The sequence below is a fragment of the Pelophylax lessonae genome (genome assembly GCF_965119305.1).
Source record: "Pelophylax lessonae genome assembly, chromosome: 2".
Classification (NCBI taxonomy): domain Eukaryota; kingdom Metazoa; phylum Chordata; class Amphibia; order Anura; family Ranidae; genus Pelophylax; species Pelophylax lessonae.
In genome coordinates this window covers 108,577,315-108,602,938 of record NC_138769.1, presented here as the reverse complement: position 1 = coordinate 108,602,938, position 25,624 = coordinate 108,577,315, and the positions used below count along the sequence as shown (strand labels likewise).

General features: G+C 43.6%; 1 protein-coding gene across 2 annotated transcripts in view; it reads right to left on the bottom strand.

Moving 5' to 3' along the window:
* The window catches only part of TBC1D23 (TBC1 domain family member 23), a 111,184-nt gene that overhangs the window by 3,688 nt on the left and 81,872 nt on the right, over positions 1-25,624 (bottom strand). The window contains exons 11-16 of one of the 2 annotated variants that reach the window (XM_082245038.1): positions 18,806-18,976; positions 17,083-17,125; positions 13,052-13,161; positions 11,920-12,062; positions 11,035-11,079; positions 8,393-8,481 (exon numbers count right to left, since the gene is read on the bottom strand). In XM_082245038.1, coding sequence (XP_082101164.1) covers positions 8,393-8,481; positions 11,035-11,079; positions 11,920-12,062; positions 13,052-13,161; positions 17,083-17,125; positions 18,806-18,976 — 601 coding nt within the window. The remainder of the gene's footprint in view (positions 1-8,392; positions 8,482-11,034; positions 11,080-11,919; positions 12,063-13,051; positions 13,162-17,082; positions 17,126-18,805; positions 18,977-25,624) is intronic. The other variant, XM_082245039.1, reaches the window with a different exon arrangement.

The window sequence follows — 25,624 nt, the reverse complement described above, 5'->3', positions numbered from 1 at the left end:
CCAGCTCAATAACCAGCAGGTACTGGAACGCTCCCTATGCATACTTGCAATCGGGAGCTTTCCCATCATGTGACCACTGTGACAGCCAATCATGGTGGTCACGTGATTGGAACGTCCACCTGCTGGCATTAAGAACCTCTTAAAGGGCCAGGAAGCGGCAGCAGGAAGGGGTTAAAGTATATGTATTCCTCAACAATAAACTTTTCCTATTTGCTCTCTTTTGGTCAGTTGTTTGCATGTTAGGAGGTCTCACAATTTTGTCAGCTACCTGGTTTCATACACTGCCCCACTGAAAAAGTGTTTTGGTAAATTTGTTCCATAGGTGTAAACTTCCCTGCAAAAAATATAGTACTACCCTGTGCACATTGCAATGTTATTTTAAACGAGGTTAACAGTAAATGTGTAAAGACTATAGAACATCTTCCTTCTATATTATGGAGATGAACTGTGTTTTCTATAATCAAATTACAACACTTTAGGATGACAAAGCTGCTACTGCCAAGGGCAGGCAGTGTGTTACTGGCACGATCAGCAAATGAAAATAAAGTGAAAAAAATTGTGAATGGAAAACAAATGCAGCCACCACACCTAAGGACTGGTAAGCTTCATACGAATATAGTTTTATGGTTCATAGGTTTATATAGACTTAAAGGCCGATTCTTTTCCTGTTTGTGTTCATCTCAGTTACTTGTTACCATAGCATGCCAACAGGCTGCCAAACATTTAAGCTACCTACTCATAGTCCAAGCGGATTGTACAATTTCCTCTAGATTTATCAACAAATGTGTAGTGAGAACCTAACAATCCATTTAATCCGCATTAAAGCAGGTAAGCCCACACACACAGCAATTGGTAAATATTGTACACACTCTGTGTGGCCAACAACCAAGCTGTCATTCAACATCTTAGAACATAATTGCAATCACACATTTCCCACAATATTGTGTTCTTACAGTGGCTCTATTCAAAATGGACAGAGCTTAAAGCGGTTGTATACTCATAAAAAATTGGATTTTTGTAAGAACTTACCGTAAAATCCTTTTCTCTTAAGCTCATTGACAGACGCAGTCCTCTTGATTAATATCAATTGGGTTATACTGCCCTCTACAGGAACAGGACACTAGGCAGAAGAAAACGTTCTGGCCACACCTTAGGGGCAGTCCCAGAGGGTATATCCTCTCTCTCCCTGCTACAGGATGTCAGTTATGTCACAAAGCAGTGTCAGAGAATTTAACCCAACCCAACTCAAAATAGAGGGGCGGGTACTGCGTCTATCAATGAGCTTAAGAGAAAAGGATTTTACAGTAAGTTCTTACAAAAATCCAATTTTCTCTGTTGCTCATTGACAGACACAGTCCTCTTGATTAATATCAATTGGGACGTCCCAAAGCAGTGCCACAAATGAGGGGTGGGATAACGGAAATCAAAAATCCAATCCAGAAGGCCCAACCGGTGCCAACTAGAAGTCTTAAAGGCTCATCAGACAACAGGATGAGACTCAACTGAAAACCCAACAGAAAAAAACCCTCGAGGTAGACCACCGGTCTCCTCAAACAGCGGCCTGCAGAACCTTGCGGCCAAAAGAGGCATCCGCCGATGCCATCACATCAACTTTATAAAATTTTGTAAAGGTATGAACCGACGACCAGGTAGCCGCCTTGCAAACCTGAAGCACTGACGCCTGATGGCGGAAGGCCCAGGAAGCGCTAAGCGCCCGAGTGGAGTGCGCCTTAACAGGGAACGGGGGAACCCGTCCCTTAATACAATAAGCCTGTACCACCGTCTGTCTGATCCATCTAGAGATAGTCGCGGCGGATGCAGGCAACCCCTTTCTAGGGCCATCCGTGATCACAAAAAGTGAATCCGTCTTACGAAACGAGTCCGTAGTATTCAGGTATACCCTGATCGCCCGAACTACATCCAAGGAGTGTAACGCAAACTCCCGAGGATGACTGGGCTTAGGACACAGGGAAGGTAATACAATATCTTCATTTAGATGGAAATCTGAAACCACCTTAGAAAGGAAGGATGGATTCGGACGAAGAGCCACCTTATCCCTATGAACCACCAGATATGGGGAACGACAGGACAATGCGGCCAGTTCTGACACCCTGCGTGCAGACGTGATAGCCACCAAAAAGGCCACCTTCTGGGATAAGGTAAGCAAGGGAATCTCCCTAATATTGTCAAAGGGAGGTTTCTGAAGAACCGACAACACCAAATTAAGATCCCAGGGCGGCAAGGGTGCGCGCACCGGCGGAGCCAGGTGCCGCACCACCTGGATGAAACTCCGCACCAAGGAATGAGTAGCCAGAGGCCTCTGAAAGAAGATTGCTAACGCTGAAACCTGACCCTTGATAGTGCTCAAGGACAGTTTCTGCTCAACCCCCTTTTGCAGAAAAGCCAATATTCGGGCCACTGAGTAAGAACGTGGAGGAAACCCAAGGGATTCACACCACGCGATATAAAACTTCCATGTGCGATGATAGACTTTTCTGGAAGTCGCTTTCCTTGCTTTAATTAGAGTAGGAATAACTGAAGCTGACAACCCTTTGTCCTTCAGCACCTGGGTCTCAATAGCCAGGCCGTTGAAGCCAGCGATCGTAAAGCAGGATGGAAGATCGGTCCCTGAGACAGCAGATCCTCCCTGAGAGGAAGTCGCCAAGGAACGTCTGCGACCAGCCTGACCAGGTCGGCGTACCAGGCCCGAGGAGGCCAGTCCGGAGCTACCAGGATAACTGGAATTCCCTCCACCTCTATCCTGCAGCAACCTGAGAGGAGGGAAGGCATACAGTAGCTGATACTGCCCCCACGGGGCGACCAGCGCGTCTGCGGCGTCTGCTAGAGGATCGCGGGAGTGAGCTACAAACCTCCGCACCTTCCTGTTGAGCCGAGATGCCAACAGATCCACATCCGGGGTGCCCCAATGAAGGCACAGTTAGTGAAATACCTCTGGATGAAGAGACCATTCCCCTTGATCCAGAATCTGACGGCTGAGATAATCTGCCTGCCAATTCTCCACCCCCGGAATGAATACCGCGGAGAGAGCTGGAACAAATCGTTCCGCCCAACGAAGAATGCTGGCCACTTCTATGGCCGCCAGAACACTCTTGGTGCCCCCTTAGTGATTGACGTAAGCCACGGCCGTGGCATTGTCCGACTGGATCCGAACCGGGCTGCCCCGGAGCTGCTCGGTCCAGTGAATCAGACAAAGTCTGATCGCTCTCAGTTCCAATACATTTATCGGTAACCTGGATTCTTCCAGGGACCAAAGCCCCTGAGCAGATAATCTGCCGAAAATTCCTCCCCATCCGGATAGACTGGCATCCGTGGTGACAATCGTCCAGTATATCGGAAGAAATGACTTCCCCTGGCTGAGCATCGGAGACCGAAGCCACCAGACCAGAGACTCCCTGGTCCGCTCGCTCAGCCGGATCCGATTGTCCAGGGAATCGGGATTCCGGTTCCATTTGAGAAGAATCTCCTTTTGAAGGATTCGGGTATGGGACTTGGCAAATGGTACTGCCTCGAAGGAAGCCACCATCAGTCCCAGGACCCTCATGCAAGTCCGAAGGGAAGGCCAGTTGACAACTGAATCGATGACTGAATCTTCTGGAGTTTCTCCGCAGGGAGAAACACTTTTGCCAGGGATGTGTCTAAAATTAGGCCAGATATTCCAGCCTCCTGGTGGGAACCAGAGATGACTTCTGCAGGTTCACCAGCCACCCGAACTCTTGCAAAGAGATCATAGTGATCTCCAAGTTTTGCAACAGAGCCTGCGGAGACTCCGCACGGAGAAGAAGATCGTCTAGGTAACCTAGAATCGATATGCCCCGATGTGGCAACAGCGCCAAAACTAGGGCCAACACCTTTGTGAAGACCCGGGGAGCAGAGGCGAGACCAAAGGGTAACGCCGCAAACTGATAATGGTTCTCTCCTACGGAAAAACGAAGGAAACGCTGATGTCCTGCGTAAATGGGAATGTGAAGATAGGCATCCTTGATGTCTATGGACGCCAGAAAATCCCCCTGATGCAGGGAGGCCACTACTGTGCGAATGGATTCCATCTTGAATTTTTGTACCCGGACAAAATGATTGAGTGCTCTTAAGTCCAGAATTGGACGCACCTTGCCCTCTTTTCTGGGTATTGTGAATAGGTTCGAATAGAACCCCTGAAAACGTTCTGTCCAAGGAACGTGGACCACCACTCCTTGTTGCATCAAATCCGTTACTGCCCCCCGCAAAGCTTTTAAGCGATCCGGGGATAGTCGAATATTGGAAGGGAAGAATCGCACCGGTGGAAGTGATCGAAACTCGATCTTGTATCCCGACCGTATGACTTTGCGAACCCATTTGTCCGGGATTCTGGAAAGCCATGGATCCGGAAACCGGTGAAGACGTCCCCCCACCCCAGATATGGGTGGGGGCGCACCTTCAGGCTTTAGTGGTCTTATCTTCAGCTCTGGAAGAGCCGGACTTTTGTTTACCCGACCAGCGCCCCTTGAAACCCCCTGGAGGGGCTATGGAGGGCTTTGCCTTATCGCCCGCCCCAGCGGGGCGAAAAAACTTTTTATGAGCGGAAAAGGAAGGCCCCCGTCTATGACGAGGTCCTTTACCCTTAGTATTCTGTGGCAAAAAAGTGCTCTTGCCCCCAGTGAGATCCTTGATAATCTCATCCAAGGTGGCCCCAAACAGGCGATTCCCTTGAAGGGGAGATTAGCCAAAGCTTTTTTGGAACCTTAATCCGCCGACCAGCACTTTAACCACAACACACGCCTGAGGACCACTGCTGAAATCGATACACGCCCCAACAATGGAGTGGCGTCCAGAGCGGCGTCACAGACAAACTGTAGTCCTTGTATCATCTGCTCCAGCAAGTCCGATACTGCCGGGGGGGATACTTCTCCCCTCTAGGTCACGGCGTAACAACTTGGTCCATTCAGTCAATGTTTGTGAAACCAGACCAATGGCAACCACTGGCCTAAAGGCTGACCTTATCAGGGAAAAAATGGAGCGGGATAAAGCTTCCGCCTTACGATCCACCGGATCCCTAAAAGACGGAACGTCCTCCAACGGGATAACAGTAGCTTTATTTAGTCTGGAAATCGGTGAATCCACCGATGGTGGTACCGTCCATTTTTTAAGGAGGGATTCCTCAAACGGATAGCACCTAGCAATCCGTTTGGAAATACCAGGGGTTCGTTTTGGAATGGGGTATTCCTCTTTAATTATATTACCAAAACTTTGGGCAAGGGAAACACCTTCGCCATCTGGGTAGGTTTGAGAGTACCAAAAGGAATTTCAGTATCCGCTACCTCTGCCGGTGTAACCTCAAGTCTTAAGGTTTCCCGGACAGACACAATTAGTGCATCCACCAACGCTTCTTCTTGTGCTATGGCGGAGGCAGAAACGTCCTCCTCACTATCTGAGGAGACGGTACCCGAGACACAAGCCCCAGAAGAGGGACCTGCAGCCGCAGTGACAGGCTCAGAATCTGTATCTGATATGTCAGATGAAATAGGGGTAGGCGGGGGTGGTTCCTTCGCCCCCCCCGTCCCTGACAGGCCACCTCCACCCGGGATACAAAAGACTCCAGGACCGCTGATAATGCATCTATAGTAAGTGGAGAGTTGGAGGGTCCCGTGGTCACCTCGAGGGGATCAGGTGGGGATACATGTGTCGCAGGGTCCATGGCAAAGCCAGGAACCTCTCAGCAAACAAATGACAAAATTTGAAACTAAAGAAAAAAACTTTTTCTCTTTAAAGTAATCCCTCAGCACAATAGCGCCCCTCAGTGACCACTTGCTTTAGAGCCCCCACAGAGAGAGAAGAGACACCCCCACTTACCACCTGATGCACAGAAGTTCCTACCGAATTGCTCTCAGCGCTGTCTTTACAGGACAGGAAGTCTTGTGGATTGATTTACCCGGGTAAAGGAAGCGGCCCTGCCCCTTCCGGCACTCCCACCGCTGCTCCACGAGGCTGGGTGGATCCAAGATGGCCGCCGCCATAGCGGGGACATCTAGGCTACGCCAAAATGGCGGCCCCGCGTGGCCCACGATAGAATGGTGCTCCGCGCGTTTGCAGCCGACCGAGTTACACTGGTAACGCCCGCGGCCCCATACCTGACCATTTTAGTCATGGCTTCCATGCTGCAGCCGACCGATCGCTCAAAAGGCTGGTGTTCCGTGCTGCAACCGACCGAACAACCGGTAGGTATCTGACAATCTGCATAATCGTCTTAGTGAAAATGCCTGCGGCGCCATCTCCATCCCTGACAAACCTCGAAAGGATGGTGTTCCGTGCGCCCTGACAAACCTTAGCGATTAAACGGTAAGTGTCTGACAAACTGACCGATTTACTAGTAATGCGGCACCATACTCCATCCTTTACAAACCCTAGTCATGGATCCTTTGTCGTGACTTTACAGGATAGCAAGTCTCTAACCAAGCTTCCTGGAGTCTTTACAGGACAGGTCTTACTTACCAACACCTAATAGGTGGGGAAGATAGGAGGAGTATGTTACCGGATAGAGGGGACCCCAGGATTATGAGGGTCCGATTCATCCCACGGAGGGGGCCCGCGTCCACCCGACAGAGGGAGAGGGGGGAACATTCTACTCACCCTACCGGAACAGGCGGGCACCAACTCCTGACAGAACCCCTCTCCACCGTGGTGGTGGGGGGCTGTCGGCCAACACAGACGCCGCGACTCCAAATCAGATTGGTCGTAGGCGTCCTGGCGAGACGTTTAACTCGCAGGGCCAGTCCCCGACCAGTGGGACTATGTCGCGGCCGACCCAGCGCGGAGCTAGGGCCTGCACGCGTACGCAAGCCGGCTGGGGTGACCACTGGATCTCAACATCCAGCCCGTCGCCCAGACCCAGCATAATTGCTTGAATGTGTCGCGGCCGACCCAGCGCGGAGCTGGAATCTGCACGCGCTTGTAGGCCGACTGGGGTGACCACTGGACCTCAACATCCAGCCCGTCGCCCAGCTCCAGCATAATTGCTTGAAGATCTCACAGGAACAACTGGAGGAAAAAGCTAACTAAAAAGGATTTATCTAAAAAATCTTGCCAGGACCAAAGATCCCAGCAAGGAACTTAGGTCCTTACTCCTGACTAGACAGAAAAAACTGACATCCTGTAGCAGGGAGAGAGAGGATATACCCTCTGGGACTGCCCCTAAGGTGTGTCCAGAACGTTTTCTTCTGCCTAGTGTCCTACTCCTGTAGAGGGCAGTATAACCCAATTGATATTAATCAAGAGGACTGCGTCTGTCAATGAGCAACAGAGAAACCTTAGTTACCTTAGAATGAAGCCCCGGCACGGTCGTCTGGACAACGCTGAGGGAGCCGACATGCTCCCTCGGCGTCTCTTCCTGGTTCGGCGGCTCCGGCGCTGAAAGTGGCCAGAGCCGCAATGACGTCATTCCTGCGCATGCACACGGGAGTTTCACTTTCCGGCCAGATCCGGCAAGGAACTCTGAAGGTCTGCCGGACCTTCAGAGTGCATGCGCCGCAGGCGTCAGCATGCAGGTTGAATATCTCCTAAACCGTGCAGATTTAATTGTACCTACAGATAAGCCTTATTATAGGCTTACCTGTAGGTAAAAGTCATATAGCGGAGTATACTACCGCTTTAAAGAGAACCTGTCCCGAGTGGGCTTACATCATTTGACAAACTGAAAATTTAGTCGAAAACCTGTTTGAGCTTACCTCTAAAAGGATTTACATTTGCCCCATTGTGTAGCATAATTTACCTTGCTTGTGCTTGTACTTTATTGGGGGCCAGAGGTCACTTGAATTCTAACAGTTCCTGCCCTGGCAAGTGCAGGATCTCAAACACGGTCTCCAAGTTACTAAGGGTGTATTACTGTGTCAAATAATAAAGCATTGTATAGTAAAATAATAAAAAAAAAGAAAAAAAACATTATTTGACACTATTATGCACATTCAGGGATTCAGCGGCAGTGTGTGAAACCAAAAACCAGAAAGGGGAGGGCTGTCAAATCTTACCATGTTAATGGTAGATCTGTAAACATTTGTGATAACTGCGATTAGCCCTCACAGCAGTCACAAGGCATAGTGCCACTCTGACTGGCTGTCCTTATTACCAATGATCTTTAATGTCTTATGACAATGCGATCATAGGCATTCCAGAACACCATGGCCATCCCTCTGCTTCTTTAAAGACGTACAGCGGTTATGAAGTGGTTAACAAGCACTGGTTATGACACTCAAACTACATGAAACCAATTAGACAACCTTTATTTCAAACACATAACCTAGTCAAGTCTCAGGTCAGATTCCCTCTCTGTTACAAATACCTAAAATCAAATATAAAGATATTAGCAAACACCTTTTCTGAATCCGATAAAATAATTTCATACCTGTGTCATACTCTTCCTCATCTCCGATGCTGAATACAGGCTTTACACCTCTGTATGGCTTTCCTACCCTGTCACTGCTGCTGATGTGTCTATCAACAGAAATCAATGGGGTTTTGGAAAATGTGTACACATAAAAAGAATACAGAAAATGCAGGCAGCTGATGCATGCAGAAAGTGCCAAACTTTGTTAAGACTTGGTTAGCTAGCCAATAAGCATAAAAAGACATACAACTGCTAGGGAAGACCATGCTAACACGACAGAAACAAGTCAGCTGGTGAGTGAAATGTCATTATTTTCTTCACATTCTGTAATACCAAACACCATTTGTATTTTTCTGTACCGGAATACCAAGAGCATGCTGTTCAAACACTGCAAAATGTATCACGGATGAAAAAAATGGCATTTCAAGCAAGTAAAAAGTCCATAATGAGCCAGCTATTTTGTAAAGACAAATACAGATTTCAACCTCATTTCTGGTTACTGTGACAACAAGACAAGAAATGGAGGGAGTGGTTGTCACAGAGACAGGAAAACACATATACTATACTAATAACCTAAAACAGGTTCTAACCCCTCACTATTTTACTACTATTTTTTAAGAGAAAAAAAAAATTGTTTAGTTGGAGTCAGTATCCTATTGGGGAGTTTATCTTCAATTTTATTCCAACATAAAGGAGGGAACAAATCTTGCAAATGGGGACACTAACCGCCTAACAGAAATTCTCATTCATTTGAACTCAAAGCAGAAAAAGTTGGCTGGAGCTAGCCTTAAAGTGTAGCTCCAGTTATATCTAGTGTTTTATTAAAATTCAACAGATACAAAAACTGTAGTTTCTGAGTTTTAATAAACACACACTCACCTGTCCCAGGATCCAACGCTGTGCTTACCTGAACTGTTCTTTCTATCGGTGTTCTGTCCTCAGTGCTGGCATCTCAGCTGTGACAGAAGACTACGGGGAGGGAGGAGATCGCCTAGGTGATCCGAGTGGAAGTGGGAATGGGTACCTGTCAAAGCCAGGTACCTGCTCCCCCCCCCCCCCAAAGAAAGTGTCAGTTATTTTGTAAAGAGGGGGGGGGCGGCCTTAAAGCAGAACTTCACCTTTTTTGGTGGAGCTCAGCTTTAAGTTCTATCAAATTTTAATTTATTGAGATAAAGTAAACAAGGTCCCTGAAGATGTCTGTTAACATAACTACATCATAGCCAGGAAACCTATAAATGCAATAAGTGATAAATTGATCAAGCTCTATGCAATCTATTTGTTCTTCAGAGCCAAAACGACTGATAACCCTTTGGCCAAGTTTGAACTGTGAATTTAGCTACACCGGTTCTCTAAAGGAGGATAATCTCCTTCGCAAAGACAGAACGCTAGGGAAAGCTTTCTGTCCAGGTTGTTCTTACTGAATCAAAGAGTGCAGAGGTTTATGCAAAGACAACTGGAGTAGTGTCAATTACAGCTAGTCCATACACTAGGCAAATCGGTTTGTATAGATATTATGCAATATCCTTTAGATTTACTCAAAATTTCGCAACAAGAGGACAAACCTAAATAATTAGGTCAATTTGGATTCAATTAGTGCTAAATAGCAGATAGTAATTCTAAATGAGACTGTATAGCGTATGGTCAGCATAAATCTAAAGCTGGGTGATCTGCATAAAGTGAGTTCTAGAAACCCAATGATATAAGCAGGTCTTGTTTGTGGTGCACCTTAAATCATCTAAAAAAAAGGTTAAAAACGATGACATTGTTAACAGGAATAACGCTTAAAAGCATTTATTTATAAGCCTTACATTTCTAAACATATTCAATAGCCTTTAGGATAAATGATTCCAGTGTAGTGTAAAATTGGTCACCTTCAAACCCAGGGCCACCGAACCAAGTACATAAAAAGGCTGGCACATCTGGCTAGTGACGGTTTACATCAGATTTGTTTTCACTCATGTAGTGGTATTAAAATGAACACTTATGTAAAATACTGCTGGAGAGTAAAAGATGTTATGAAGAGAAAGCCGATTAATTCTAGATGAAGAGGAGCATTAGTCTCAGTGCTCGGACAGAAGTGGTGAGTGCATCCCTCTAGTTTTCAGTATGAAAAATGAAACATCAGTGATGCTGACGGGCCACGAAACAGATAAAATCTAAATTTATTAAGGCAAACATAAAATGTATGAAATTCTGTGCAATTTTTAATATAAAATTTTAGCAACTGAAAAAGGGAGGATGGGGTAATACCTTTTTACAGCAAGGATTAGCAGCACACAGAGGGCCCATTCCCACCTCCAGTGCGGTATGATGTAATAACACAAAGGCTTCCCCTTATGATAAGCCAAAACAGCTCAGCACCCCACAAGGCACAGTAATGCCCAGCATGCGTTGTGGTACGCTGTCTTGCCAAAGGGGTGTATTTTAAGACTTTATGGTGCATCACCAGCCCATTCACTTGTTTGGGTTGCCTTAAAGTAATGCATATTAATGCGTGAAGAAACATTTGTTAATGCAATGCACCAAGACAAGCAGTGTGGTACAATTATTATTATGAAAGTCAGTAGTTCCTGGCAAGTGTCAGCGTGACTGATGTCTACACACCGCAAGACGTTGTGCAAACGGAGAAGGTGGTGGAATCACAGCTCACTACATCTTACCGCTCCAAACTCGCCCTCTCTGGCCAAGGAAGATTGAAAGTGATTCTAGTGCACCATTGAGGCAAAGATACAAACCGAAAAAGATTACATCACTGAGAGTTAAGGGACATTTCAATAAAATTACACACTAGATGAGAACATTAATGACCTCATTTAATAGAGATTAGTAAAAGAAACCTGTCAAGCAGTCTCTCTCATCCATTCCTGGATTATATCACTGCAGAATTCCGGGACTTTGTTCCAGAGCAGAGCGCATAAAAGTGACAGGTCTGCCCTAGAACAGCTCCAATTCTGGGACTCAGTCAAACCTCTAACACCAATTGGATGCCACGGTAGAGTCAAGTAACATTGTTCCTAACAGGCTCATTATTAAGTCAAGGAAAGGTTAGGATAGGTTTTAACAAGACTATGTAAAAAATGAGAAGCTTTTATTTGTGTGAAAACACACATACAGGATATACACAAACAAGTGTAGGCCTTTAGTTTTATGTATTCTATCAACCTTTTAAATAATTTCCTGGATCCCAAGCCTTTGTTCCATTGAAAGGACCAATGTGACATTGCAAAAATCCCATATCAAACACAGAAAAAGTAGTAAAGCTGCTTGTATTTCACTGTTTTAAAGCACATCATCAATCTATGCAATCTATTTGTTCTTCAGAGCCAAAACGACTGATAACTCTTTGGCCAAAGGGCACTCTGACTTGCAAAACTAGTGGGATGAAATTTAAGGTGGATTTTAAAACATGCATTCTAAAAACCACCCATCAAGAAACAGGATGTAAAAGATGCAATTTAAAAAAAAAAAAAAAAAAAAAAAACGTGACAAATTGCAGAGGCAGTGATAAAGCAACTTAAACTCATCGATCAAGGGAATTAACTCACCTTTCTACCGGAGTGGAGGTGTTCTCAATGAAGCTGATCACCTTTTCCTTCACATTCACAGATTTGGTCCTTAATGCTACTGTCATTTTATTAACCAAGGATTTCACACCTCCCCCATCAGCTAAGCCATTAGGAGAATCTTCCTACAAAGTAAAGTCATTACGTAAGCCACAAACAATTCATTTTTAAGAAAGGAAAACATCACTTTTTAACACATAATACTGCTAAACTGCATGACCTTGAATTGATAATCAGGTAGCTTCATTTTATTTCACAAATAAAAAAACAAAAAAAAAAAAACAGTATAACCATACAAATTATGGTGAGAAGGAACTGAAAGGAGTAAAAAAAAAAAACAAAAAAACTCTGCAATGTAATCCATGCAAGACACTGTAAAACAGAAGAGATTTACAAGTATCATTCAACTACATATCCCCAAACCAGGAGGAATATTCCTCATTGCAGGACAGTAGACAGCCATGCAAATCATTCCTTTATTCCCTAAACAACCAAATGTGCATCCAGAACTGGTAATGTAGAACATAAACAAATCCTAATGTTAGAGAGCTCTTTATTCCAAACTGCATACAGCTTATCAAGGCATTTTGTATGCAGTTGGCAATAAATGCCTCTAATAATATTAGATTTTCATTATACACCTGTGGTACTGGATGTTTAGGCTGTTTGAGACATAATATTAAAGGCATTTATTCCAAACTGCATACAAAATGCACAAACAAGCTGTATGCAGTTTAGAATAAATGGCTCTATAATATTGGACTATACTTTCATTATACATTAGCGGTTCTGGATGCACATTTGGCTGTTTGGGGCGTAAAGCAATGATTTCCATAGCTCCGCCCACTGACCAGAAATGAGGAATCATCCTCTTATTTTTGGGATAGGTGATGGATAAGACATATTTTAGTAATCTACTAATTGATATACAATAAGTGGAAACTTCCTTTGGTTATCACTACTCATTTTCAGAACTTGATTAACTGCTTTGGGCAAATGTCTTGTGCAAACTTACTGATTTCACAACATTAATTAGTAACAATGCGATCTGCTGAACTGGATGAGGAATCTGATCAGGTATAAAAATCATAAAGGGCTTTTCTTAATGACTTACATCTGCATAGGAACCCATAGTGGTGCGTGAGCTAGACGTACTGGCAATCCAGTGTCCATACCCAGTATCTGGTCCATCTACATTTATATCTGCCAAATGTTGCTGCAGCACTTTAAAAACAAAGTAAAAAAGAAGTAAACATTATAATTTATTGGATTAACCCTAGTATTGCAGTAATATGAGGATTCTGTACATTAGCACTTATACACCGTGTAGAAGCATTCTTCAGAATCTTTAAAACATGTATCTATAGTGTATTTTAAGCACCACAGCCTTATTATCATGGCCATCTTCAAGTGGTGGTGCAGACAAATAAGTACACAGTAGGCACAGCTAAAAACCATGTGAAGTCATTTATTGGCAAAGTCTGTTTAGCTCTGACCAGGTAGCCTTATGATTCACACACCTCTTCCACAAAGCACAGTAATTAAGACCTCATTCACATGGGTGTACTACAGGATGTGCCTGTGCAAGGGTCTGGTTTATTTGCACGGGGATGCATGAAACCCCAGTGCAGTTCCAGTCATGTCAACTGGGACGCACCAGCTGTGCACACACAGCTGCTGCCCCCAATCTGACATCTGTGCAGTTGCATAGCCAAACCCAGACAGTGTACGTTTGAGGCTGTACACCCGCACTGATGTAGTATGCCCATGTGAAGGAGACCTAACTGTTTGCAACTTCCTTGGTCACCCCTCTGACTTCAGCCTTTTCACCACACAAATAAAACATCACATCTTTCCAATAGGTATATAGGTGACACAGGAAATACTGGAGTCATCTTCCTACAGTGTTGCAAGAGTGTATCAATCACACGTTTAGCTTAACAAAAATAATCCTTTGGCAAGGAAAGATTGAACTATATATATATATATATATATATATATATATATATATATATATATATATATATATAAAATGTAGTGGTATGGAGTTTAACTTTAAAGAGCAACGAACAATTGCTGTGACTTTAAAAAGTTTTTTTGGGCCGACTTTGGCTTCATTTGAATGTTTACTTTTGCAGAACAGTCTGGCTGCTGTGGATGCGGTTTAATACACTGCAATGGCTTGTGTTGCAAACAGTAAGCTGTGCAATTTCCCTGTCTGAGTACTGGACCCTTTCCTTTTGTGCCAAGAAAAAAAATCTCAGGCATTCGCCAATAGCCTTGTATGTGTTCTCTGATTGGCTGAAGTGGAGATCATGACATTATCCACCAGCCAACCAGAGAACACTTTGTATTCATTGAAAAAAAAAAAAAATACAAGGCTATTCCTAAACAGATGCCATTTGGCCAACTCTTTTTTCTGGGCACAAAAGGTAAGTACTATTATTTTTGTAGGAAGACAGTACAGCTTATGTGTAGCACAAACTTCTCCAATGTATTACACCAATCACAAAGGTATGAATTCATTTGAACCAAGTTGGCATAAACAAACATTTTATAAGGTACAGTAAACATGAAGTTCTTCTTTAAAGTTTATATGTACCCACAACCAAATTTTTACACTAGTCTAAAAGCCCTGCCCTATGTGATTGTGTCCCCAATCAAATTTAGCATCTGTATCTTTTTCTAGGCCCTGCAGATTTTCTCTAAGGTCAGTGGGTTGATTGCTTTTGCCTTTTAAGTGAAGGAAGTTCCAGTAAGCAGAGTGGGAAGGACAATCACCGAGTTATGACTAAAGGTAAGAGGTATAGTTTGAGAGATGAGAAATATTTGGGTCACTTTTCCAGAGTGTGCAGTCTACCTCCTTGGCTTTTGCCTGAAGAGAATGTGTGTTTAGAGTGTCTCCCCTCTTAGGCCTTGCCTCAGGCTGCAGCCTCTGTAGCATGTGCCAGAGGCCAAAGGACTTGAATATCTGGAGGAAGTTGGGCAGAAAGAAATCTTCTTGCTGAAGAGTGCTGTAGAGAAGCTGGGTAAATGCTACTTCTGGACACTGTATGGAGGATTTAACGCCAACAAGTAAAGGTACCACTGACTGCTATCAGAGGGTCAAGGGACAATTTGGTTAAAAAGAGAACCACTGCACCTTTAACCACTTTACGTCCGCTCACAGTAATACTACTGCGGCAGAGTGGCTCGTTATCGTCTGACGACGTAGTATTAACGTCGTCAGACACTCCCCCTTCTGGGCGGCGCTTGCACGCCGCCGGAGGCTCGCTCCCGCTGTTTTCATTCACAGCGGGAGTCGGGCCAGGGGAGGAGCAGCGGCGATCGCCTCTGCTCTGCCCCGATCGCCGGGGATCTAGTGTGGAGATCCGCCCGCCTGTGTAAACACAAGCGGACGGATCTCCATAGTGACAGGGAGTGACAGATCGGACTGTTCAGCATAGCTGGACATCCGATCTGTCCATGACTCACTCAGTCACCTCCCCCCCTACACGTCAGTAAGCACCAGGCATACATTAACCCCTCCCTCTCCAATAAAATTAACCCCTTCCCTGCCAGTGTCATTTTTACAGTAACAGTGCATATATATATAGCACTGATTACTGCAGTAATGTCACTGGCACCCCCAAAAGTGTCAAAAATGTCAGTCAAGGGTCCGATCTGTCCGTCGCAATGTCGCAGTCCCACAAAAAAAAAAAATCGCAGATCGCCGCCATTACGCGTTAAAAAAAAAAACACCAAAAATGACAGAAATCTTTCCCTTTGTTAATAAACGCAATAACTTTTGCGCAAACCAATCAAAATACACTTATTGCGATTTTTTTTACCAAACATAGGTAGCGGAAAACAAATTGGCCAAAAATTTTTTAAAAAATTGGTTTTTACATCTTTTTTGGAGGGAATTTCATATAAAAAAATGTTAAAAATATTGTTATTTTTTCAAAATAAACGCTCTTTTTTTGTTTATAGCGCAAAAAGTAAAAATCGCACAGGTGATCAAATACCACCAAAAGAAAGCTCTGTTTGTGGGAAAAAAAGGACGTAAATTTTGTTTGGGTACGGCGTCGCACGACCGCGCAATTGTCAGTTGAAGTCGCACAGCACCGAATCGCAAAAAGTGGCCTGGACGGAAGACAGCAAAATCCTCCGGTGGTAAAGTGGTTAAAAAAAAAGGTGGCAAAGACCAAGTGGTCTTATAGGGTCATTGATCTTTCTGGCTGTTCCCACAGGCCTACTGCTACTTTACAATACCTTTACTACTTTTGTGCTCTTTTCGGGTATCCCGCACCCTTTAAACACTATACTAGACTTATGATCAGCCATAAATGTTAAAGAAACCCAAGTGACTGGTGTCAAACCTTTTTTTCTTTAATCCTCTATACATGTGCTGACGATTTTTCTTTTAATTATTAAGTTTAAAGTTTAGCTAGAGTAGCTGGGGTATAGATTATGCTTTTAAATGTAGTGTATTTCCTTGTCAACCAGAAAAACCTTAAAGTGTAACTCCACTTTTGGTGAGAAAAAAAAACATTCCCCTCTGGATAAACTTTGTACACAGCAACTATTATAACAACCTTTGCTGAAAATTCCTACCTTTTGTTATTCTGTATGGGTCTAACGGGAGCGTTTTCATAATTATCAATCAGCTGCAGCAGCTGCAGAGCACTAATGAGGAAATATGCTGGGCCTGCATCCCTTTAGATGTGTTCCTATTGGGGGTATCTCACAAAAAATTACATTTTTGTTGCAGGGGATGCCAGAAATCAGACTTGTATCTTAGGCAGACTTCTGGGAAAATCAGTGAACCAAGCGCACAAACAGGAAATTATGTTTCTGGGGTGTGGTCAGTACACATTCTGTGTACAGAATAGTCCCAGGTAGCCATATTGTTTTGCATTTTCAGAAAATTACAGCGGCTGCAGATTGAAAAGGATAGGTCCTTTTTAAAGCCATTCAATTACAGAAGTCTTGTGTCGTAATTGTATACGCTATATTATTTTTTGCTATTTTTTCCCCCATGAAAGTGGAGTTACCCTTTAAACAAAAATAATTAAAAAAAAATAAAGATTCAACACTTTGCCACAAACTGTACTTTTTGTTATATTTGGGAGTGGCTGGGGGGAGGGGGGAAGAGGAACTCACCCATAAATCCTCCTTTGGCTATACTAATATATTCCTTGTTTTTCTGCAAAGAAAACAAATTGTGACATTATCAATGGAAAGTAAAAAAAACAACCAGTATAAATGTTCCACAAACCAGATTTGTTTTTTTACTCTTCGGATTATCCACCTAGTAACCACCCGCCCACAATGTACTGCGGATGAGCAGTCACTGTAGGCAAAGCAACGTACCCTTACGTCGCTGCCTACTTCTGGGTTCAGAGCCAACACATGCGCGCTCCCCTGCCTGCATCCACTGTGACTGTACGCAGCGGGAGCCTGTCAGCAAGTGCTGGCCAATGATTCACGGCTGGGACCCACTGATCGGCTGTGTACATTCACAGCCGAGAGCTCTGTGTTGAGTGTCAACACAGAGCTCTGTACACAGGGAACGATCTCAAAAGCAGGGATGAGAAACTAAGAAATTATTAAAATCAACACACTTTACACACAGTTAGGCAACACATTTAACCCCTCGATCGCCCTAGATGTTAACTTTTTTCCCAGCCGGTGTCATTAGCACAGTGAGAGTGTATAGTATCACCGATCACTGTATTAATGTCACTGGTGATGTCAGTGGCAGTAAGTCAGTTACCCCCAGCGTCAATTAGTGTCAGATTGGTTGCTGCACTATCACAGTCCCATTATAAGTCGTTGATCGCCGCCCTTAGTAGTATTCTTATATATATATATATATATATATATATATATATATATATATATATATATAAAAATTCCAGTATATATACCATGGTTTATAGACGCTATAAGTTTCACGCAAACCAATCAATATACACTTATTGGGATTTTTTTTTTTTATATAATCAAAAACATGTAGCAGAACACATTTTTACAAAAATGTATGAAGAAATTCGATTTTTTTAATTGGACATTTTTTATACCAGAAGGTAAAAATAGTTTTGTTTTTTTTTTTCCAATTTTTTGGTCTTTTTTTGTTTGTATCTCAAAAAATAGAAAAACCAGTGGGGATCAAATACCACCAAAAAAAAAAAAAAAAACAGTGTAAAAAAAAAAAAAATTATATAAAATGAATTTGGGTACAGCGTTGCAAGACCGTACAATCACCAGTTAAAGTAGCACAGTGCCAAATAGCAAAAAAAAGCCTGGTCATGAAGGGTAAAATCTTCCGGAGCTGGAGTGGTTAATAATATAGGTGTTCCAAACTCCATGATTGCTAGGTTCCAAAAAGTGTAAGTGCAGTTATAACATAGGAACTCTCCTTTCCCTCTTGCCCTTCTGACAAATACTATAAATAAAACAGACCTCACATGCAGGAAACATTGTTTTCCAAATGTGGTGAACAATCTCCCTGCAGGCAGTCCACCAGCTTACAAATGCGCAGGATCTGGAAATACTAAAGCACCGATCAGCATCTGATATCTGCTCAAATATTTAAAGTTTGTCTCAGGGGAAACGAGGGGGTGAATATATGAGGGCAGTTCCACATTATAGGACGAACCTACCAAGAGTGGAATTGGCAACACAGATTTATAATGAGGCAAAAGGGGCAGACCAAGGGATGAGCAGGGGTAACATTTTACTACAGACGTCCCTGTCTTGTAGATCAGTCCAATTCTCTTTGTAGTTTTAGGATGGAATGAAAACATTCATAACAACCATCATTGTATATGCATCCAAAGTACTCCAACGCCAGACTGCCCCATAAAAGATAAAGAGCTCCTACCTGTAAGAAGTGAGCTAGCACCATGTTCATATACATATCCTCCTCCTCCCTTCCACTGCCCATAAAGCACAGGTGTTCTCCTCCAGCTACTGAGCCAGACTCCAGGGATTGCTTCTGAGCTTCCAGGAGAGACTTCACTGACAGGGCAAACTCTCCGGGGTTCTGCAGCATCTGCAACACACAATAGCTGTCAAATACACAGGACTGCATCAACACACTGGTGGGGATGGGGGTTGGGGGCTAGCAGAATGCAGCAATGGATCATCTTTTTCTACGCCCAGAATAGGCGCTAACAAATGATGAAAGGATGGGGAAGAGGGGGATTGCAAATTTTTACCATAGATGGGACTATAAGCTGATCATTTTAGGAATTTTGATACAATAGTAAATTGCATATCTTGGAGTAAAGTACAAGACACAGGTTCCTCCCATCGTCACTGATTATCTCCTTACTTCTTGCTAACAGGAGGCTTACAGAGTGGGTAGGGTTATATAGATACACTTGGGGTGGGCCCAGCAAAGCTTTTGCCAGTGTGCAATCACCTGAAAGTAGTGGAATATAACCCATGGTCTAAGAATGAATTCCTGTGTCTTGTACTGTACAACGAGATATGGAATTTACAGCTATGCCAAAATTCTTATTTTAAATGGTACCGTACAGGACACAGGAATTGATTCATAGACAATGGGACATGCCTAAGCAATAAGTTGAGGGGTGAGCAACCAAACAACCAAAAAAGCAGCAACAAGACCACACAGTCAACAGACCAAAGCAGCTGACAGCAGAAGCAACTTGTGGTCAAAGCAGCTACCTGACAAAAAGCAGTTTTGAAACCTTGAACAGAGGATTAGGTGGTATCCCACAACATGGAGAAAAAAAAATGCTTGATGCTGAAAAAGCCCAGGAACCCCAACACCTTCAGTAGAATGGGCTCAGGTAGGGAAGAAGGAAGGCATTCCCTGAGGGCAGAAGCCCTAGGAAAAAAGGCAAACATCCAACTAGGTAGAAGATAAGGCAGGAATCCAATACAGAACCATACTGTAGAAAAAGAGGGCACACTGGCCTAGTGCATTATCCAATGTATTTATTAGAGAAATAGTAATAAAAACCTATAGATTTCTACTCACAAACAGCGCAATAGTAAAAGCTCATCAGGCCACCTATGTGGCCACACACCCATAAATGACCGCGACCTCTAACAGAGGTAAGAAGCTAACGCATTTCGAAGGACCAAACTTCTTCAGAGCAGAGAGATCATTCCTTCAAAACACGCTAGCTGGTTGGGTCTTGGACAGGGCTCCTTCCCTTGGTTAGAAATCACAGTCATTCCCGGGTGTATAACCACACAGGTGGCCTGATGAGCTTTTATTATTGCGCTATTTGGGAGTAGACATCTATATGTTTTTATTACTATTTCCCATATAAACACATTGGATAATGCACAAGGACAGTGCGCCCTCTCTTTTCTCTTTTTCTACAGAATGGTCAGGACACCCCTAGTCCTAAAGGGCAGCACAGCTACCTAAGAATTATCCACTGTATGACCGGGCATCATTGACATTATAACCACTACATGGTCTATCCACTTGTGCGCAAGAATTTGTTGTTCCATACAGGACCACCCTGTGGGAGAACAGATGAAGGGGTTCAGTTCCCAAGGGAAGACATGGCAGGTAGATGACAGTCCTAAACCCACCTATAATGTGAAGTGAAAATAGTTTGACATGCATTTAAAGCAGGACAGGGGGAGGGAGAATGATATTCCCACAAAAGGGAGTAGGAAGACCACCAGGGAAGCAAGGAGGATTGTCTTCCAGGATACTTTGTACTCTTGTAGCATCAGAAAAAGAGGAGCTAAAAGTAGAGGGGAAACTATGATTGCCAGGGGCAACGAAGAGAAGGCGGCTCCATTTTTACAAGGGACTTTTTAAGGAAGAAACCTCCAAGAGCACAAGGGGACAGCTCTGCTTGGGCAAGAGCATGCCAAGTAAGCCCCAGAGGGACAAAGTAGGTTGCAGCAGGGCGACAAAGAAGAGCTTGCAAGCAGAAAACACAGGGAGTGCAAGAACCAAGGTGTTAGGAAGAGGACCTACAAGGCCGAACCAATACTGCAGGGTACTAAGGGTTAGGTGTTTGGAAATCCCAGACAGAAGAAGTTGCAAGATGAGAAACAATAGGTTTTAAGATGGAGTTCCCTATCATCACACCAGGTGAAAACTTGTGATAGATTACAGAGTATGGGGGAAGCAAATCAGCAGGCCCCAAGGAAAGAGGGGCACCTAGCCTAGAGGTAGGCATGAGCCTAACTGGTGGATAACACTAAGTATACCTAGTAAGAGAAGCAGACAAGTGCCAGGGCACCTACAGACCACATGTGGGGAGGGAAAGAAATGCAGAAAAACATTTTCCAGTACTAAGCTGGCAAATGGAAATCAACTGGTACAAAAAGCAAGGCTTCTGAGAAGGCGAAAGCAGAATGACCTCTCAGTTGGTATAAAAGAAATCCACAACCCTGATAAGGGGAGGAAAGGATACATTAGAACTCAGAGTAGAGTTCAGGGGCTGTAAGACAGAAAGATACATGTTATGGCAATAAGGCAACAAGGGCTCTAGGAAATGGAACTAACCTCATCACATAGTGAGGAGGCAGGTCCTAGTGACCTTGAATGGAGAAAACAGGGCACAGGCTGCCTTGAAAGTGTCCATCAGCAGAACCTGGGAGAAATTCTTATGGAGGGGCAACCAAGGGGTGGCAATGAGAGTAAATTCATGAGGACCAGACAGAGAAAATAAATTGTGATAAAGGGAGAACGTGAATGAGAATTATGTGAGAATAATACCCAAGTACCCCAGACGACAGAAGGTCAGGGGGAGGAGCCCATGAAGAATGTGGGATTTACTAAAAGGGAGAAGTGTGAACATCAGCATTTGCAAAACTGGTTCAAATAACAAGGTTCCCTAGGATATGAACATTCAGGGTGTAATTCCTGGTCTAATGAAACCGCACCACAGAATGCTAGAACAGCTAGAAAAAAAATCTCAAATGAGGTCTACAGAAGAGCAGGCAGAAGCCTAGCTACAGCAGCAGTTGCGATAAAATGTTTAAAAGGCCATGATGGGACGTGTCCCTAAAAGGGACAATGGGCCCTGCACAGGATTTCGAATATCCTTGTAATTTTTTTCCAAAGGGGAATGAGATGACCACCCCTTGTGACTATAAAACTGCAAGGATGTGCAGGGATATAGTCTGCTTTTGTGAAGTAGCTGGTTAAAACTGGGTAGTAAAAAAAGAAAAAACAAACAGAGGACAGCAATTTTTGTGTGCCGCTCCAAAAGACCGAGAGAGGCCTGGTTCACACTTATGCAGTTTGCTTTTGATCCGTTTCCGCAGTGCATTTTTGCAAACGCATTTTTCGATGCTTTATTTTTGGCCAATTTGTTGTTGGGCAGATAAAAAAAAACAAAAAACACAAAATGTGGCAAAAATGCACCGTTTTGCATTTAGAAAAGCCCCTGACCCTTTCCAAAAAGGCAGCAGCTGAAAAAAAGCATAGATATGGACATTTCCCTTGGAAACCATGTGAAACAGATTGTAGTGCACTTCTGCAAAAAGCACAAAAAAAAAAAAAAAAAGCAAAGGTGTAGACCAGGCCTGAAATAAAGGGTAGGGGAGGGGCGTCTCTGCTCTAAGATGGAGCATAAGCCAGTGGGGGGGGGGGGGGGGATACCTCACACATCCATGGATGGGGGGGCCAATTCTCATTTTTGAAGGTGGATTTTGAGCAGGTCTGGTGGGCTTGAATATAGAGGGTCTACCACAAAACTAAGGACCTGCAGTAGAAGTTGACATCTGGATTGGGCAAACAGATCGTAGACATTCAGCGGAGTGGGATAAATTAATAGGGAGGTGCGACTGTGGATCCTCTGTAACTGCCTCAATGTATTCAAAGGCAAGAGGTATAATCTTGCAGAAAGAACAGGATTATCTATGCCAGGTTCACTGTTGAGCTCTCCAGTCCAGTTCGCCATAGTCTGGCCAACTGACAGAGCGGCAATAGTCAGCTGCAAGGCCAGAGTCCCCAAATGCCTATTATCTATATCCTTTCAGGGGGGATACCCTGAATAGGAAAAATAGATTGATTATTTAGTGCTGGGAATGGCTGGGTCCAAATGGGAACAGTCCATCTTTTTCTGAATTCCTCGTCCATAAGGTAAAAGGCAGAAAACATGTCAGGCGTAGTGAATATTCTCTTGAAGTTAAACCAAAGATCATAGGGAGCTCAATTGGCTTGTTCAAAAAAGGGAAATGGCTTCCTAAAATGTTGCCTTCATTCTTGTGCCTAATGGAATATGTGGATGCTGTGCAGAACTAGGTGTATCTAGTCATAAACTAGCAAGCACTACCAGATCGATTAGTCCACTGTAGCCAGCATATGGTAAGAAGCCACAAGATTTAAACTTTACAAAAATTTGGGTGGTGAAAAATCTTCAGCAGCCTCCACTAAAATGTCAGTGTCCCCATTGCCTTCTGAAAACGTAAGTGAGCAAGGCAATTCATGTGCTAATGCATGAAGGAAGCGCTTCTAATCTGTCAGTGCTAAGGGAGGATCTTCCCCTGCAGGTTACTAACAGAATTGATGTGGACTGAGGATTTTCAGTGTGTCTGATATGAGGGAATCGAAACAACCCAAACTCTAACCAAGCTCCTGTGGATGTGTCCCTACGGTATTAGGCAACAGGTAAGACAGCAAATGATCGCTTGCATCAACAGTGGGTGTCTGAAGTGCACAGTTAGGAGGTGTATAGACACTCTGTCATATGCCAGAGAGGAATTTACATTAGTGAAGTGGATTAAAAAAAAAAAAAAACACCAAATAAAAATAGGTCATGCTGTAATAACGTCATCCACAAAGATGAATAAAGCAAAACTGTAATAACTATGGAAAAAGTAAAAAAAAAACAAAAAGTGTAAGAGGTAAAAGTTACCTCTTAACCTGTAAATCTAAAACTGCTTAGGTGTGTTAGCATTATGGTGTGTCTTGTAAGATAAAAGAATATAGTGTGTACTTCAGTTGCAAGTAATGATCCAACAGGACATGTATAGCCAAAAAACCGGTATGTAAAAGGTACAGGAAACCATGTCTCACCTTGTCCACGTCACTGGTCCCTTTAAGGGTCAAGGCTTCACCTGTCACGGTGAGCATACCACTAAAGGTGTCTTGAGGGCTAGGGTGCCATAGAAATGGATCAAAGCCCTGGATTTATATAGCACCCTGCAGCTAATTACACTTGTTGCACCACATGGCAAGCTGAGGGCCTAAAGCAGGATCCAGTGCTCAAAGCATGCATTACAGACCAGCCCTGCTGCCACAGCATCTGGTTCCCATGGTATACACTGAGGGTAATCAATCTGGAAACGGCTAGTGATCCAGATGGAAAAAGGCAGTTGTATCCTGATAGAAGTATTATTCAAAGAAAGAAAGGAAATCTGGTGAAAAAGAGAAATCTCCAACAGGAGGAGTCCATCACCTAGGAACAAAAAAAAAAAAAAAGGCCTCACGGATTGGGCAGAATTACAGTGCATTGCGAAAGTATTCGGCCCCCATGAACTTTTTGACCTTTTGCCACATTTCAGGCTTCAAACATAAAGATATAAAACTGTAATTTTTTGTAAAGAATCAACAAGTGGGACACAATCATGAAGTGGAACGAAATTTATTGGACATTTCAAACTTTTTTAACAAATAAAAAACTGAAAAATTGGGCGTGCAAAATTATTCAGCCCCCTTAAGTTAATACTTTGTAGCGCCACCTTTTGCTGCGATTACAGCTGTAAGTCGCTTGGGGTATGTCTCTATCAGTTTTGCACATTGAGAGAAATTTTTGCCCATTCCTCCTTGCAAAACAGCTCGAGCTCAGTGAGGTTGGATGGAGAGTGTTTGTGAACAGCAGTTTTCAGTTCTTTCCACAGATTCTCGATTGGATTCAGGTCTGGACTTTGACTTGGCCATTCATATCCACACCTGGATATGTTTATTTGTGAACCATTCCATTGTAGATTTTGCTTTATGTTTTGGATCATTGTCTTGTTGGAAGACAAATCTCCGTCCCAGTCTCAGGTCTTTTGAAGATTCCATCAGGTTTTCTTCCAGAATGGTCCTGTATTTGGCTCCATCCATCTTCCCATCAATTTTAACCATCTTCCCTGTCCGTGCTGAAAAAAAGCAGGCCCAAACCATGATGCTGCCAACACCATGTTTGACAGTGGGGATGGTGTGTTTAGGGTAATGAACTGTATTGCTTTTATGCCAAACATAATGTTTTGCATTGTTGCCAAAAGTTCGATTTTGGTTTCATCTGACCAGAGCACCTTCTTCCACATGTTTGGTGTGTCTCCCAGGTGGCTTGTGGCAAACTTTAAAACGTCACTTTTTATGGATATCTTTAAGAAATGGCTTTCTTGCCACTCTTCCATAAAGGCCAGATTTGTGCAGTATACGACTGATTGTTCTCCTATGGACAGAGTCTCCCACCTCAGCTGTAGATCTCTGCAGTTCATCCAGAGTGATCATGGGCCTCTTGGCTGCATCTCTGATCAGTCTTCTCCTTGTATGAGCTGAAAGTTTAGAGGGACGGCCAGGTCTTCGTAGATTTGCAGTGGTCTGATACTCCTTCCATTTCAATATTATCGCTTGCACAGTGCTCCTTGGGATGTTTAAAGCTTGGGAAATCTTTTTGTATCCAAATCTGGCTTTTAACTTCCCAACAACAGTATCTCGGACCTGCCTGGTGTGTTCCTTGTTTTTCATGATGCTCTC